General features: G+C 46.3%; 1 protein-coding gene across 1 annotated transcript; it reads left to right on the forward strand.

Moving 5' to 3' along the window:
• Window positions 1-874: 874 nt before the first annotated feature.
• On the forward strand, window positions 875-16,043 carry spint2 (serine peptidase inhibitor, Kunitz type, 2; the record flags this gene model as incomplete). The annotated part of the gene is made up of 11 exons (XM_084461522.1): window positions 875-880; window positions 1,354-1,720; window positions 3,093-3,263; window positions 12,580-12,911; window positions 14,225-14,294; window positions 14,360-14,401; window positions 14,514-14,675; window positions 15,105-15,170; window positions 15,313-15,483; window positions 15,610-15,660; window positions 15,856-16,043. The coding sequence occupies 11 exons, from the start codon at window positions 875-877 to the stop codon at window positions 16,041-16,043; spliced, it is 1,626 nt and encodes a 541-aa protein (XP_084317648.1).
• Window positions 16,044-17,692: the final 1,649 nt, after the last annotated feature.

Raw genomic sequence — 17,692 nt, forward strand, 5'->3', positions numbered from 1 at the left:
CTGTGTCCTGCTCTGTGTCCTGCTCTGTGTCCTGCTCTGTGTCCTGCTCTGTGTCCTGCTCTGTGTCCTGCTCTGTGTTCCTGTGTGGTAGTAGTAATTTGCAAAAGCCAGTGTATGTGCAAATCCCTACTAGAATTAAATAGGGAAATTCGTTCCAGCAATAACCTAGCTCAGTCTGTGGTTCAGTTAGGCTCAGTCCGTGGTTCAGGTAGGCTCAGTCCGTGGTTCAGGTAGGCTCAGTCCGTGGTTCAGGTAGGCTCAGTCCGTGGTTCAGTTAGGCTCAGTCCGTGGTTCAGGTAGGCTCAGTCTGTGGTTCAGGTAGGCTCAGTCCGTGGTTCAGGTAGGCTCAGTCCGTGGTTCAGTTAGGCTCAGTCCGTGGTTCAGTTAGGCTCAGTCCGTGGTTCAGGTAGGCTCAGTCTGTGGTTCAGGTAGGCTCAGTCCGTGGTTCAGGTAGGCTCAGTCCGTGGTTCAGTTAGGCTCAGTCCGTGGTTCAGGTAGGCTCAGTCTGTGGTTCAGGTAGGCTCAGTCCGTGGTTCAGTTAGGCTCAGTCCGTGGTTCAGGTAGGCTCAGTCCGTGGTTCAGTTAGGCTCTGAACCATGTTTGGAAGTTAACACAGGCTGTAAAACTGTAAACGCAGATGAAAGAGCAGCAGCTGCTGACTGGAACATTCATCAAAACTCACACGAAACTGGAGCATTCATCACCTCACACATAAACCTATTTAATTAATTATTATATCTATAGAAAAAAACAAAGGACACGCCAAGGGTAAAAAAAAAAAAAAAAAAAAAAAAATGTTTCACAGTCTTAATAGCTTTTTTGTTATTTGTAGATCTTAGTCTTAATATATTAGCTCCATATCTTTCTTGAAAACATGAAAGTGAGGTTTTACTTCAGCAAATTTACAGTTGTGTAGGTACAATTTTGCAAAGAATAGTCCTATAATGGCATTGATTAAAATATTATCTTTCAGATCAGATAGTGTTGAATCTTTAAAAATATATTTATATATAAAATACAACACCTCGGCTCACACCTGACCTGACCACCTCACACCTGTCAGTCTGACGTCAGACCTAGAAGCGCGCTAGTGGGCGGGCCAGCTGAGGCGGAACCGCACCTGTGTACTCGAGACAACAAAAGGCACCTCGACAGGGAAGTACGCTAGTTTCTTCTATCCTACGCACTTCCAGTTTGATAGAAATTTGGTTCGAGAAAGACAATTCATTTGAGAGGCTTTAAAAAAAAAAGATCGAGGCCTACAGAATAAAGCCAGGTAAAACAACAACCATGACACAGGTGTTCCGCGGTGGCGTTTTGTGCCTCTTGCTCGCGGTATTTGTCCACTCTCAGGTGGAGGAAGGGACCGGGGGGTGCGTTTGGGACACGGATATCGACCCCAAACAGGGGCTCAACCCGGTCTCCTTCGACGCAGGGGCAAGGCAACTTGCTTACCTACCGGAGATCACTGACCGCGAGAGATGCCAGAAGGCTTGCTGCAACAACAAAGATTGCCAGCTCGCGCTTATCGGTACCCCGGCGGATGATGGAACTCCCGAGTGTTTCCTCGTGAGCTGCATGAAAGATGGGGAAGACGTCTGCACCCTGAAGCCCGAAACGCAGTTCGAACTTTACCGCAAATCAGCTGATCGGACACTACGCGCCCCAGAACTCCATGTGGTCGGCCTATTAAGCGGTGGCAATGAGGCCAATTCAACAGGTATGTGTTGGTTAGGTCACAGCATACTTCAACAGGTGAGAGCAAGGCTTCCATAGACCGTGTCTTGTTCAGGTGCGTCACTGTAGGCCTACAGCACGGGCAGGCACACAACCTCTTTGGCTAATTCAAATCAATGCAAACGGTTTTAGTGGGTTTATCGCCGCTCTTTTTCTATCACGTCAGTGGGCTCACCAGCCAAGCAATCATGACAGTTGAATAGCCTACCAAGAAAGAGTTTGTTGTCTCGTTTATACAATCCTGTATTGACCCAAGGCGTCCGGTGCTAGTAAAGCTTTTAAATGTAACTTTAGTTAGCTGAACCCTGGACTTGAGCCACATCTTCAAAGTCGGAATGTGTTGGTGATGACGAAGGTGATGATGATGATGACCCCTCCAGCAACTGTAGACTACTGAGTCAGTGGGTGATTTGTACAGGCTGACTCGCATGTTTTTGGGTTGAGTGTCTGTGTGTATGTACAGTAGACCTACGGTTGGTAAACTTGATTGTGAAGGACGTTTCTTGTCTTGTTGTGACTAGGAAAGAATGTGGTTTGGTTAGGCCTTACCCTGGCAGTGCAACCCGCCTTGTTCTTCTCAGCCCTGCTGTGTTCAGCCTAATGTTATCTGGAAGAGAACTAGGAGAACCAGTCTGTCCAGTTTGCAGAAGCCGCTGGGCCTGAGGACATTGTTTATGTCATGTTAGAGGGGTGGGACGTTCTTACTGAGGGATATCGCTGTACTATATCTGTACATAATGTCTCAAAGGTGACAACACAGGGCTATTCAACACAGGGCTACACGTTTCTGGGCCATGTTTAGTTCTCTTGCTTTAAGGGGTGTGTCGTAAAGCTCTTTGTGGGGATCCTGTCAGGCATGTCATGACTGAGTGTGGTGTTGTTGTTGTTGTTATTGTCCTGAAGGGTGGGGGTGAGGAGTGAGACATCTGCTGTCATCATGACTGACTAACTGTCAGCTGTCTTTTCATCACTCCATCTCTTAAGTAAAGCATAGGGAAATTTAGACTTGGAGGTAACATTGAACTCTTTCCTTCACTGGTCTCCTTCCTTCACTGGTCTCCTTCCTTCACTGGTCTCCTTCCTTCACTGGTCTCCTCCCTTCCTGTCTCCTGTGTGGCTGGACATGTCTTTCGTACAGTTTAGTGTTTGATTTTGTAGTCTGCTGAAGTCTGTATATAGAATAAGCCCCTGTGTCCTACTGTTTGAATCCTAACTGCCTCTATTCTGCACCTGGGGATTTAGAAGGCTAGGTGGGGCAGACACAAGATTCCTAGATTAAGACAAATCCTGGTTGAAATCACACTTCAAAGATGAGACTGTCCATTCTGATGACTCTGTCTCTCCTTCTTTCCCAGATTTTTGTCGTCAGCCCGTGGTCGCGGGTAAATGTCGCGCCGCCTTCCCAAGGTTCTACTATGACATCACCAGCGGCAGCTGCAAGCTTTTCCTCTACGGGGGCTGCGGCGCCAACGGCAACAACTTCGAGTTGCAGGAGGAGTGTGAGAAGACATGCGCCGGGGTGACAGGTGAGAGGTCACCGTACAGTCAGTCACATGACGCCCCACATTCAGGAAAAGACCCAGGAAGGCCAAAAGTACCAAATACTCGGAAGATATTTGAGGTTCAAAGCAAAGCCGGGAAAAGACGGCCTCGATCGTTCCATAGGTTTGCGCTCGTCCATCACTCATGTGGATGGGAGGAGGAAAGGATGAAGAGGTAGAAAGTATTCCACCAGTCAGGGCTGTTACCGGAGACGATGGAACAAACCCAGCCACCGACGAACAGGAAGGCTGAATCCCAATTCACCCCTTGTCCCTAACGCTTCATTTTGCGTGTTCACGTTTAGGGGCAGGGTCGTCCCAATCCTCGAGGGTGTCAAGTGTAGGGGTAAGGGAGTGGGCTACATAGCCCACGAAACAGAGATTTTTCAGACCCACAATTTAAACCAAGGGCTATGAGCAAGCAACAAAACAATGCCACGTTTCCGAAATACTGCAGTGGTAATGTACTTGTTTAACTTCAAATCTGTGGTCAATTTAGCCATCAAGATGACTGGGCGGTCAGCGCTCATGGTAGGCCTACACCGCCGACAACAGCCTTATCTCGGAAAATAGTTTAGAAATCTGCCTCTGCTCTAATGACTGTGTCGTGGTGCGTTGTGGGTAGGCTAACATTAGGTGGACACTCGGTCTCAGAGAAAAATAAATGTTTGCTGCTGTCTTAGCTAACAATATTGCTGCTGTCTTAGCTAACAACATTGTTTTAAGGCTGATTTGTGAATGACAGACCCACATGTCGCATTTCCCCCCTTTGATTCAAGATTCAATACTTTATTGCCATACAACTTTTCAGGTCGTTGGAATTTGACGAACCACACAACAAGATAAAAACTACACGGGATCACATTTTACAGAAAATAAGGGGCATACATGTCATACAGTACTTAGCTAAAGTGACTGGTGCGAATACTGTGCAAAAGTGCAATAAGAATATTAAATGCAATTTAAAGACTATGCAAATCATTCAGGCCCAGTAGAAGAGTCTGTTACTGTCCTCCTGAGGTATTGGTGTAGGGATGGGAGTTTATTTAGGAATGTAATGGTTCTACAGTATGTACTGTTAAGAAAGCGATGAATGTTTTTGTTTTTATGGCTCTCAACCTTCTACCTCATGGAAGGGCAGTGATAGTATATGAGTGACACTCCAAATTTAACAAGTCCACCAATGAAGTTCATGCACTTGTTGACCTCTCCGTGCAGACCAGCAGATTGGACTAGAGGACCTACTGATGACCTATCGGTCTGGAAGGGGTGTCTCATTTCATAGGGGAAGATTTCAACCCACTACCCCTTAACACTCTGTTCCGAAGGGCAAGGGGTAGGAGTAAAAATGAGAAATGGGATTCAGCCGAAATGGCCTTGTGGAGAGTGAGCGGAAAATCTGATGTCATATTATATGCATCATTCATCACACACATCTCAGGTTCAGTCGGAGGTTAGTTGGGTGTCTTGACTCGAACTGACCATCTGTTTGTGTCTCACAAGTCACATGCCCTTTCTTGACTTTCCTGTCAAGAAAGTGTGTGTGCTTATCCACACACACACTCCTGTACTGTGTCATTTATGTATATGTGTGTGTGTGCGTGCGTGTGTGTGTTTGGTACAGTAGGCCTCTGTCTGTTAACCTTCACCACTGTTAGAGAGGGAAGCTAGTACTAATGCCACTGTCTAAAAGTGTCAGCGTGCATGTGTGTCTGTGAGCTGGCGTGTGTGTGTCTGAACTGGCGTGTGTGTCTGTGAGCTGGCGTGTGTGTGTCTGAGCTGGTGTGTGTGTCTGTGAGCTGGCGTGTGTGTGTCTGTGAGCTGGCGTGTGTGTGTGTCTGTGAGCTGGCGTGTGTGTCTGTGAGCTGGCGTGTGTGTGTCTTTGAGCTACCAAAGTTACCAAATTGTAGGCCTAATTAGCCTATAATGTGTTAAAGAAATTATAAATGTAATTTAAAATTGAATCAGTAACATTTACTATTATCAATAGGTTTTGCCTACTTACAAGCTAGTGAGACACATGTGCCTGTCGCTGGCCGCAGATTTTCTAAATCCTTGGTGGTACTGAAGAGAGGGCCACTCGCAAGTCCTGTTCAACAGAGATGCGCGACCTGCTCTTGTTCTTCATATACACCAGAGTAGAGAATGCCAGCTCACACAGTTAGGTAGTGGGGAACTGAAGAAGTTGCTCAATAGCATGGCCAGAGATGGTCGGGTACTCTGATGCAGAAGCCAACCAAAACGGATCCAGAGGGAGCTCACTCAATTTGAGTTTCAGTGTGCGGTCCATACGGAGCTCTGCGCATTCCTCTCTATCTCTCAAAGTGAGATTTTCTATTGATTTCTGGTTGAATGGGTCTCGAATCCAGTCATAGTCCTCGATGTCGTCCACACGTGGGAAGTAGCGCTCAAACCTCTCTTTTAATGTCGTGTGCGCGGCAAATACAACGCGCTCTCCGTCTGCCTGGGGCGTGGCTGATGTCAGTGGGAACATTTCGAATTTGATTATGAACTATTCCAGCCAATCCGAATCAAATATTTACTCAGGCCATGAACTAATAATAAAATAACCATTATAATAATTATTTATTTATTATTATTATTTTACATAAATTGTCACAAAATTTCACGGCACACCCGGACTTGCCTCACGGCACACCAGTGTGCCGCGGCACACCGTTTGAGAACCACTGCTATAGAGCATCCATCCTCAGGACAGGGATAGTATAGAGCATCCATCCTCAGGACAGGGATAGTATAGAGCATCCATCCTCAGGACAGGGATAGTATAGAGCATCCATCCTCAAAGTCTGGACTCCGGTCTGGATCCAGAGTGAACTGCAACTGTCTCTGGACTTGCAAATTATAGGCTACTTTTCATTGTACAGTATTATTTCAGAGACATTGCTGCAACAAAATTCTCAAAATTCTCCACTTTCTCCGCTTCAAGCGGAGAATTGATTATTTATATTATTGATTATTTATATTATTGATTTTATTTATTTATATTATTGATTGATTATATATTTCATGTCTAAAAACGGATTGATTATATATTTCATGGAATTGAACAAGCATACATCAAATACTGCAACTTAACAAGCATCAATCAAATCAATTCAACCTCTTCACACACACCCAAACAAGCTCACCCACTGCCCCAAGCACACATAAACCAGCTCAGACACACACACACACACACACACACCAGCTTAGACACACACACACCAGCTCAGACACACACACCAGCTCAGACACACACACACACACACACACCAGCTCAGACACACACACCACCTTACAGATGCACCTCGAATGTCCTCTGCCACGAGGGGTTGGCGTTGGCAGTGTTGCCAATTTTGGCTGCCTTTGATGATATTGGGCAGTTGGGAAATTGGAAATAAGACAGGAGGTGAGGAGAGGATGCAGGAGGTGAGGAGAGGATGCAGGAGGTGAGGAGAGGAGACAGGAGGAGAGGAGACAGGAGGAGAGGATGCAGGAGGTGAGGAGAGGAGACAAGAGGAGAGGAGACAGGAGGTGAGGGGATAAGACAGGAGGTGAGGAGACAGGAGGTGAGGGGAGGAGATGAGAGGAGAGGGTACAGGAGGTGAGGAGAGGAGACAGGAGGGAGGAAGGAGGCCAGAGGAGAGGATGCAGGAGTTGAGGGGATAAGACAGGAGGTGAGGAGAGGAGACAGGAGGAGAGGAGACAAGATGAGAGGGTACAGGAGGTGAGGAGATGAGACAGGAGAGAGGAAGGAGACGAGGAGAGGAGATAGGATAGGAGACTGGACTTGAAATGGTTTGATTTACCTCTGTTGGGTGTGAGTGTGATTTCTATTATAATTGTTTTATTAAAAGACGGACCATTGGATTATTGGGAAAAAGTTTGGTGGACCTTTAGGATTTGTATTTGAGTCCCCCTGGTATAGAGGGAGAGTTTCAGAAGCTACCGGCTGTGAATGGAGATTGGATGGGAGCCCATAAATGATGCATGGGTTCAGTGAACACTGGATGTTGAGATGCCAGTACAAGCCTGGGTTCATGTATACATGTTGAACCTTTTCCTTTGTGTTTGTCTTCCCTGATGCATCAGTTTCTTTGAAGAAATGCTTTCATTCCTTGTACAACTTTGTGAAAAAGTTGCTCTTTTCTTTGTATGACTTTGAAGAATTATTAGGAAAGTGTTATTGGAAAGAAACCGTTGTGTTTGATATCTTTGGAAGACCTGACTCACTAAAGAATCCATTTGGAAATCGAAGGCTTTTTCATCGATGTGTTTGTTTGCTCGTTGTCCACTTAAACCCTGAAAGCGTCATCCTAGTCCAGCTGGCCATTCTTTCTTCTGTACTGAATCTCTGTTTGTATCTTTGTCCTTCACTACGAATATGTAACCCCCTAAAGCAGCTGAACTGAATGAATGTTGAAATCAATGACCATGTTCTAGAGTTCTGTTATAACACTAGTTTAAACCAGAAGTGAAACCAGAAGCGGTCTCATTGCCAGTCCTGCTGAAACAGCAGACTGGTAGAGTAATGGTAAATGGACTGCACTTATATAGCGCTTTTCCACCTTAGCGGCACTCAAAGCGCTTTACAATGGTCTCTCATTCACCCATTCACACACACATTCACACACCAATAGCGGTAGCTGCCATGCAAGGTGCTTACCTGCTCATTGGGAGCAATTTGGGGTTGGGTGTCTTGCTCAAGGACACTTCGACATGTGGACAGTTGGAGCTGGGATTCGAACCACTGACCCTTCGATCACTGAACGACCCGCTCTACCAACTGAGCTACAGCCGCCCCTGTACCCTGTAGGGTAACCCCTCAACAACCACACTGTTTCCTGTGCAGGTATCTTCCCTCCCAGCTCTAGCAGTCGTATCACATCACCTCCAGCCCTAGGTGTGTGTTTTACATGTCTATTCAGACTAAGGTGTAAACTGCTTCGTGTGTAGTCAGCTGGGTGTGTACGGCGCGCTCTGCCGCGCGCAGTGTCCTAGTGGTTTCATCTTTCTGTAGTCAGACCGGTTAGGTTACCTCTTTGTTTATTCTGCCTGGCTGCTTCCTCCCCACAGTTGATCTGTGCTCTAAATATTCACAGATTTCTGAACAATGGGGATGGGTTGATTATCAATCTTTTTTCACACAGGATGATTTGAAGATTATAGCCTATTCTGTGTTTTGTGGCTAGCTAGCTAGCAGTTAGCAACTAGAGTTGATTAGCTCAGGTGACATTGCTTTCTGTAGTCAGACCGGTTAGGTTACCTCTTTGTTTATTCTGCCTGGCTGCTTCCTCCCCACAGTTGATCTGTGCTCTAAATATTCACAGATTTCTGAACAATGGGGATGGGTTGATTATCAATCTTTTTTCACACAGGATGATTTGAAGATTATAGCCTATTCTGTGTTTTGTGGCTAGCTAGCTAGCAGTTAGCAACTAGAGTTGATTAGCTCAGGTGACATTGCTTTCTGTAGTCAGACCGGTTAGGTTACCTCTTTGTTTATTCTGCCTGGCTGCTTCCTCCCCACAGTTGATCTGTGCTCTAAATATTCACAGATTTCTGAACAATGGGGATGGGTTGATTATCAATCTTTTTTCACACAGGATGATTTGAAGATTATAGCCTATTCTGTGTTTTGTGGCTAGCTAACTAGCAGTTAGCAACTAGAGTTGATTAGCTCAGATGACATTGCTGAGTGGAACTTCAAGCCAGGCTATTGTCGGAATTCAATTCAATTGCTTGGCATGTTGGATACATTGGATAGCTTATAATCGGTCATATTGTCCTGTAAATACTACTTTACATATGTGTTAATGACATTGAAATAGCCAAATGCCTTCCATAGTTTATAGGGAGAATTAATACCTCTAATCATTTATAGGGATGCGTTAAGCCGTCCATTCCAACATTGACTTTGCATCAAATGAACATTGGCTTTAGTCCTGTAAATTGTTTATTCCTTCAACCTACAGCTTTGAGTAGCCTACCTCATACTGAAAACTACATTGACTGTAATAACGCAATGTGCCACTTTGGTTTCTATTTTAAGAGTCGAGAATATTTGAAGGAATAGAGAGAGTGCCTATTTTCTGCAGCATGTAGGCTGTTTTGATGCTCCGTGCAGTTTTAGACACATCCCTAAAGTTATGAGAACGAACTCGGCAGTTTCCCTTGGTGGTTATTTCTGCAATACAGTTCACACCCACAACTATTACACTATTTCTGTCTGTCGTTGTCGATGTTGATGGTTTGCTGCTGAGTCACAAAAGTTTGCACTCACACAATCACAATTCCTTCCTTCCTATTTCCCTGTACCCTCTTAAAACGTTTAATATTCCTTCTACTTTGGAACACATTTTGGGGTTCTGACTCAGAACAGACTATTTTGTTTTCATAACCAGACGCTGGAAATATCCTTCCCTTGCCATATAAATTAATTTATATTAAATATTATTAATAGTTTATAGTGTGATGCAAATGTGTGTGCTTGTCAATTGTTTATTTGTTTAAATAGGCTATTATTGGATAATATTAGATATTTGATATCCATGAAAGCCCCCAGTACCAGCCTAGATGTGTCCGCAATGAAGTGCGAAGACTTTTCAAACATTTTTCATTAGCAAGTTGATGACATCAAAATTTCCCTCTCTGCATGTGACCTAGCTGCCTCACTGGTCTGTTCCTCTGACTCAAGATCAAGATTATTTTATTTCTCATGTAATGTACGGTGTACAGTCACAGTGAAATGTTGCTGCTGGCTCCAAGATTATGCTACAGATAAACTCTAATACTCAATTCCTAATTACAAAATTAAAATTTTACAAATTAACACAAATTATACAATAGGTACCCTTTCAATAACTATAGAATTAGCTGGGATGGGATAGATAAGGGTCTGGATGCATTACGTGCTTGCTATATGGATTTGAATAAATAAATAACCTGGGGGGGGGGCATGGGTGAGTTATGATATATATATATATATATAGGTGCGCAGCCCGAGGGCAGAACGAAAGGGAGAGGAAAGATTGCACAAAAGGGGAGGACAGTACACAAGGACAGTCTAGCACTCAAGCACACAGTGTGGGGGGGGGGGGAAATTCACACAAACAACTCTCACACAACACAACAGCAAGTGAACCTAGGAGTCCGTTATGGTGAACAAATGGGTTTTTAACAATCCTTTAAAAGTCCCTACGGTGGGAGCAGACTTAATGTGAATGGGGAGCTTGTTCCACAGTTTTGGAGCCAACACAGCAAAGGCGCGATCTCCCAGCCTTACTGCGTTGGAGCGTGGAGGTCTCAGCCACATTTGGTCGTCCGACCTGAGTCCCCGCGAGCTGGAGGTTTTGACCAGTAAATCCATGATGTAGGCTGGGGCAAGGCAGTTCAGTGCTTTGTAGACAAAGAGGAGGATCTTAAAAGATACTCTCTGTCTGACTGGAAGCCAGTGGAGGGAGACGAGGACTGGTGAAATATGGTACTGTATCTCTTCCCTGACCGTAGCAGAGAGAACAGTCCATTTCCTGGGGTCTTTCAGGATCCTGTTGGCCTTGGTCTTGCATCTTCTGGTGTAGATGTCCTCGAGGTGGGTGACTTGGACGGTTTCCAGCCCATCATGCTACCCTTCCTTAAAGAGATTGTTTCATTTATGAAATCTACAACCTGCCCCCTGACATGTCCTCACTGCTCTCCTGAAGGAAGTTATGGACAGAGCTGTTCCCAGCATCCTCTCTCTAATCAACAGCTCTATGGCCACTGACACCGTTCCAACCTGCTTCAAGCATGCAGTGGTCCAACACCTCCTGAAAAAACCCAACTTATACTCAACTTAGACCTCTAGTATAGAGTATATATCTCTACACTTCCATTCACGACAAAGGTTCTTGAAAAGATCATTGTCTGTTAAAGGTACCCCGAGGCGTTTATTTTTGGTTGGCTCATTTTAATGTGGGTGAATCTACATTACCCACACTTGTTTATGTGTCCATTTTCGACAAATGTCGTTTCTTGTATGTAGTTTATTTTTAGATTATTATTTCGTGGTCGGGTCGTCAAGAACTTCCTTGGAATGACGAAACGATTTACTGCAGTAGCCTACGGCGCCAACAAGACGAAGAATAATTTAAATATGACCGTTATATATTGTCAAAAGTAACGTTACTAGTAAGACCTAAGTAATTACCTCGTCGGTGGCACCCAGACACTCAAAACACCCAGCTCAGGTAGCTAAGGTTTACGACAGTGCGCGGTGAGGCTCATGGGAAATGTGGTCTTTAATTGCTGCCCTATTTACAAAACCTTCATAAAAATGTAATCTTGTAAAATGTTCAGTCAGGCCTTCAAACAGTGTGCCTTGTTGAAAGTGTCCAATGACCTGCTCCCCTCTATCGACTCCGGTGACTGCCATCTTGTCTCAGCGCAGCGTTTGACACAGTGGATCATGACATTTTAATTGACCGTCTACGGTACGGGGTTGGTGCTGGTGGCTCTGCCTTGACCTGGTTCGCATCCTACCTCAGAAATAGAAGTTTCTCTGTCAACATTGGCAATTTCTCCTCTCCCCCGGCTAGTCTCTCCTGCCTCTCCCCCGGCTAGTCTCTCCTGCCTCTCCCCTGGCTAGTCTCTCCTGCGGGGTCCCACAGGGTTCTGTCCTAGGTCCCATCCCGTTCTCCCATTTACATGCTTCCCCTTGGTCAAATTATTCAAAAGTACATTCCCTTCCTTTGCTATGCAGATGAGACACAGTTTATCTCCCCCTGAAACCTAACGACCATTGCAATCTAAAGTCTCATGGACTGTGTTGGTTAGATGGCACAAAACGTCCTGTAGCTGAATGAAAGCAAGTCGTCCTGTTCGGCCCCCTGCCTTTGCTGTAGCAGCTCCTAGACTGTATAATAGCATCTCCCTCTCTATCAGATATATCCCCTTTATTGATTCCTACAAGTCCAGGCTCAAAACATACTTTTGTTCTTTAGCGTTTGGTTCCTCCTGATGGGTTTAGGTATGTGTACGGCAATGATTATGACAATTTGTACGCGCTGTGCTGTGTGTATTGATGCTTATGTGGGTGCTTTTGTTTTTAGTCTTTTTTAATGTGATTTCACTGTCTGCTCTTGTTTGTAAAGCGCTTTGGTCAACGTCAGTTGTTTTTAAATGTGCTTTATGAATCAATTTGAATTGACTTGACCAGATTCTTTTGTTGCTTCATTTCAAACATGGAAATGCTTAACTAAGCCTCTCTCTCTCTCTCTTCAGGCAGTGTGTTGAGCAAGGCCTCTGAGGCTGATGGCAGCTCTGAACCAGCCCCTGCCAAGCCCAGTACTGGGTCTGATACTGGTACTGAGCCTGGTACTCCTGGGCCTGCTGCAGACGCGGAACTGTCTGCTGACACTAAACCTGGTACTCCTGAACCTGCTGATGATGCCAAGCCTGGTTCTCCTGAACCTGCTGATGATGCCAAGCCTGGTTCTCCTGAACCTGCTGATGATGCCGAGCCTGGTTCTCCTGAACCTGCTGATGATGCCGAGCCTGGTTCTCCTGAACCTGCTGATGATGCCGAGCCTGGTGCTGGACCTGGTTCTCTTCGTAGTAGAAAGGCCTCGCCCATGCCGTTGTCTGGCGAAGGTAACGTCCAGCTTCACTAGAAGCTACTCACTGTTCTGTTGTGCTCTATTCTGGAATGGCCTGGACTGTAAGCGTATTCCTTGATTACTATAAGCCAGGGGTCTCAAACTCTAATTGGCTTGGGGCCACTGTTGGTATTGTCAACTCATAGGAGGGCCACTTCAATGTCAACTTCAAGTACTACTAACTATAAGAAAGTGCAATACAGTATTTCTGAAAATGTCATTTTTCATTTTCATAAGTCAGTCTCTAAATGTTGCGAGACTTCCATAACTAACATTTTTATCATACAAATTCAAACCAGTTTCTATACATTTTAATATATTTTAACAGTTAGTGCAAATCTTTTTTCCTTACTTTTATTTTATCTTGAATAGCCTACATTTGTACTTTGTTCTATTTTAGCTGCAAGATGCATCACTACTGTAAACCTGCCCTGGACCTGTACTTGCATTTTTCAAGTTCAAGTTTGTTTCTATTTCTTGCCAGACACTTATCTTGAAAGACTGCTGAGGCGTTAGCCCTCTCATGCGGATTGACGCACCTGTGACAGCATTATGCAGCATTAACCTCGCACGCTGCGCACAATGACAGCATTTCGCTCCATATTTGAGCGACTTGAATTTCGGATTGTAGGCCTGCCTGACGGCGCTGTGTACAAGACATTATTTTGCGGGCCGGATTACATGATATTTCTGACATCATGTCCCGGGCCGGATGGAGGGGTGGGGCGGGCTGGAACTGGCCCACGGGCCGGGAGTTTGAGACCCCTGATGGAAGCAAATTATTAAACAGCACTTTTATAGGAATGATTCTGTCCCAAGCTTTTTGATCCATATAAGGGGTTGATCACTGTAACCGTGATCGTTCTAAGCGGTTTCCACTGTACTTCTCTGTCTGTACTAACTGATCCCTATAGGCATTCTCCACCATGGCAATTTGGCATCGAATCTCTCTCGGCCTATCACATCACACATGATTACAGGAACATTTTATTTTAGGTTTGATAGTGCTTCTTTGATGTCCTTTCAATATGGCTGCTGTTACATTGCTATTTTCCCCCAGGGATTAATAAAGTACCTACCTACCTACCCTGATTTCATTTTCTCAAATAAAAATCACGTCATTGATGTTTTTCCCAGCTTGTGAGTGTTAACACAGCTCTACTATGAGACACAGTTTTACTGCTCTAACGGGGGTCAGCATGTTCATAGACTCATAAACGGGAGCGTTGTAGCGTCTGAGTACAGCCTCGTGAAATGGCAGCGCTCACACATGACTCTTACTGAGTCTGGGATCGCTGCAGCCTTTAGACTGAACTGGAACACATGGCGATCCCGGCCAATCAGGAGATGCTGTTCAGCTGTGGCTTCACCTATTCAAGTGAGGGGAGTGAACATAGACATGTATGTAGGTTGTGACCGACTGACGTGTCTCTCTATCTACAGAGACCAGGCCGCTCCGAGAGGAGGCATTGTCTGAATTCGCTGGTGAGAGAATCTCCACGTTTTGTAGAGCCTTTTTCAACCAATGAAAACATTTGGCCCTGATCCTGTTTTGGCCGATGCAAATGTTCTTGCCTGTGCTCTCCTGTCCAATCAGAGGGATGCCTGCCCTTGCCGGAGGCGGGACCGTGCCGCGCCGCTCTGAGACACTTCTACTATGACATCACAACCAAGACCTGCCAGCCCTTCATCTACGGGGGATGCCGTGGCAACAAGAACAACTACGTGACAGAGGAGATGTGCCTGAGCACCTGCACAGGTCGGTCTCTGTCTCCTCTCTCTCTCTCTCTCTCTCTCTCTCTCTCTCTCTGTGTGTCTCTTTCTGTGTCTCTTTCTGTCTCTCTCTCTCTGTCTCTCTCTCCCTCACTCACTCTGTCTGTGTCTCTTTCGGTCTTCTCTCTGTCTCTCTCCCTCACTCTCTCTCTTTCACTCCTTCACTTCCCCTGTCACTCTCTGTCTCTCTCCCTCACTCTCTCTTTCACTCCTTCACTTCCCCTGTCACTCTCTCTGTCTCTCTCCCTCACTCTCTCTCTTTCACTCCTTCACTTCCCCTGTCACTCTCTGTGTCCACTCACTCTCCCCTGCACGCCCTCCCGTCTACCCTCACCCGTCTTCCCCCCCCCCCCCCCCCATTTCTACCTCCTCCTCACTGATCTCTCTCTCTCTCTCTCTCTCTCCCTCTCTCCAGTGAAAGCCCACCCCTCCTCCAAAAAGGCCTCTGATGACGACAAGACCAAAGACGAAGACTATGAAGGTAACTTGATAGGCCATGCAAATAAGCCCCTAGAGATGTTCTTCCCCATGTTCTTGCATGTTCCTGCGCGCTCTAGCATATTTTTGGACGTCCCATCACATTCCATCGCGCCCTGTCCTGACCACGGTCCTCTCTCGTGCAGAGGCCTGCGTGGTGCGCTCGGACCCAGGGCCGTGTCGCGCCTCCTTCACCATGTACCACTTCAACCCCGACACCGGCTCCTGCCACCCCTTCACCTACGGGGGCTGCAAGGGCAACGGGAATCGCTACGGCTCCGCGGAGGAGTGCATGGCCCGGTGTACCGGGGAGCAGGGTAAGGGGGGGGCTTGGCGGTACCGGGGAGGCGTGGGGGGGGGGGGGGGTATAGGGGAGGTGGAGGGGCGGGGTTGGGACATCTAGATGATGTCCTGTTCACTGATCTCTAATATCCTCTCCTCAGGTCGCTTCGATGAGCACGGGAACCGCAACCGCCGGCGTCGCTGGACACCAGGTGAGCTGGCGGCGCTCTCGACGACGTCCTCGACCGTCTTGTCCTCCGCGAGTCCTCTCCCTTTGTTCCCTGTCACCTATTTATGCGACAATGTTTTTTTGTTTTTTTATCCCTATGCAAAAGCCTCTCCCCTCTGAGTTAATAAAGATGACCTTGATCATGCCCTTGACCTCTTACCCACCCTCCCATCCCCAGCCTTCTTCCTGGTGGCAACGCTGGCGGCCATCTCTGTCCTGCTGCTGGCCGCTCTGATCCTCGTCTCCACGCGCCGCGCCCAGCGCCCGAGGGCTGTCTCCGTCAGCGACAAGGAGGAGCTCCTGCCGGAGGAGCAGTCCTCCATGGAGCTGCCCGAGGAGCAGAGCCCCCAGGTGGCCAGGGCCTGAGGAGAGGCCCCAGACCCCATAGAGGCTCCAGGGGCCTGCAGTTGCTCGGGTTCCATGCCACTCCCCATTTGAAAGGAAGCAACTGGCAACCCCGCGGCTCCAATCCTGGACGTGGAATGGCTGGCTAGTCTGACAGTTATCAGAGCTAGCTTAAATGGGTTTCTGTTGTTCTTGTTATTGTGTTTCCTCCTCTGTATATCAAACGTATTGAAATGCATGCAGGTTTAGAAATATTCTGTGAACGTCAAAATGAGAGGTTTATGCAGCATGTTCACTGTTATTGTTATGTTATTTTTGCTATTTTTTTCTCTAATGTTTAAAAGGAGACTGCTGTTTTAATTCATACTGTAGTTGTTTTTACACTTTTAAAGGCACACCATGGCAATATATCGTATAATAATTAGGTGAAGGTGATTTCTCACTCCAGTTTTAATAGGCCTACTCTACAGTAGCCCTATGGGTGATTGTACCCTAGTTTTAGGGTTAACCCTAACCCTAACCCTGTATTTGCACTAATAGTGAATACTACTGAGTCTTCCATACGCAACACGAGCAATGTTCGGTCTGTGGTGTTGTGTAACTGTAATCCTATGAAAGATTGATTAACTGACAGATATGCACAAAATCAACCAGGCCGCTTTAATAACTCCTGAATGTGTTTATACAATAAAATAAACTGGAACTTCTTTTATGATGCTCTCAGACATTGCCAAACAGAATGCATAGAGGCATTTTTATATCTTCTCACCACTAGAGGGCAGAGTTGACCTCAGGTCAAACCAGGGACCTTCCCATTGAGGGTAAACTTACTGCATGCAGTATATGGGAATGAATGAACCCGACTACTGTTTTAAGATCTGGGAACTTGCTATTTGTGTTGACTGGTATAGATAAACAACAGCACATTGTGATTATGTCTTACACCGTTCCTTCAATATCTGTTTCTGAATGGTTTCCCACCATGATGATGATGTTAGTGCTGTTTTGTAGCGTCTGTCTGGGAAGGGTTCCGTTCACCTAGAACCCTCCCAGGGTTCCCCGTATGTGCCGAGAGGGCTGAATGGTTCCAGCTGGACTCCTGGAGGCCGCGTCGTGTCCGTGGAGCTCACTTTTAGACCGTCGTTGTCATACCAACAACCAACAACACTAAAATTAGGCCCAAAAGACAGAATGGTTAGCTCATATCCCAGCCATGTCAGCTCCCTCCTCCTCCTCCCACACACACACACACACACACACCGCAGGCCTGCTATAAGTCAATGAGATTCTGACACAATGCTTTCCTTAAACAGTGAAAACTGAGGGGTCATAGCAGCCAACCATCATTCCATTTGTGTCCCGTCAGAGAAGAGCAGAGAGGGATGGAGGGAGGAGAGAGGGAGGAGAGAGGGAGGAGAGAGGGACAGATGAAGGGCAGATATAGACACATTGTAGAGAGGAGTACTGTACTTTAGGTAATAGCATTATGGTGTGATAGATGACGTACAGAACGTAGTCTGAGGAGGAAAAGAACAACTATGCCATAGCGCTCTGAGACTCACCTGGTACCAGCCAGTCTGCTCTGAGACACATCTCGTACCAGCCAGTCTGCTCTGAGACACCTGGTACCAGCCAGTCTGCTCTGAGACACATCTCGTACCAGCCAGTCT

Source organism: Borostomias antarcticus (assembly GCF_949987555.1).
Source record: "Borostomias antarcticus genome assembly, chromosome: 1".
NCBI lineage: Eukaryota > Metazoa > Chordata > Actinopteri > Stomiiformes > Stomiidae > Borostomias > Borostomias antarcticus.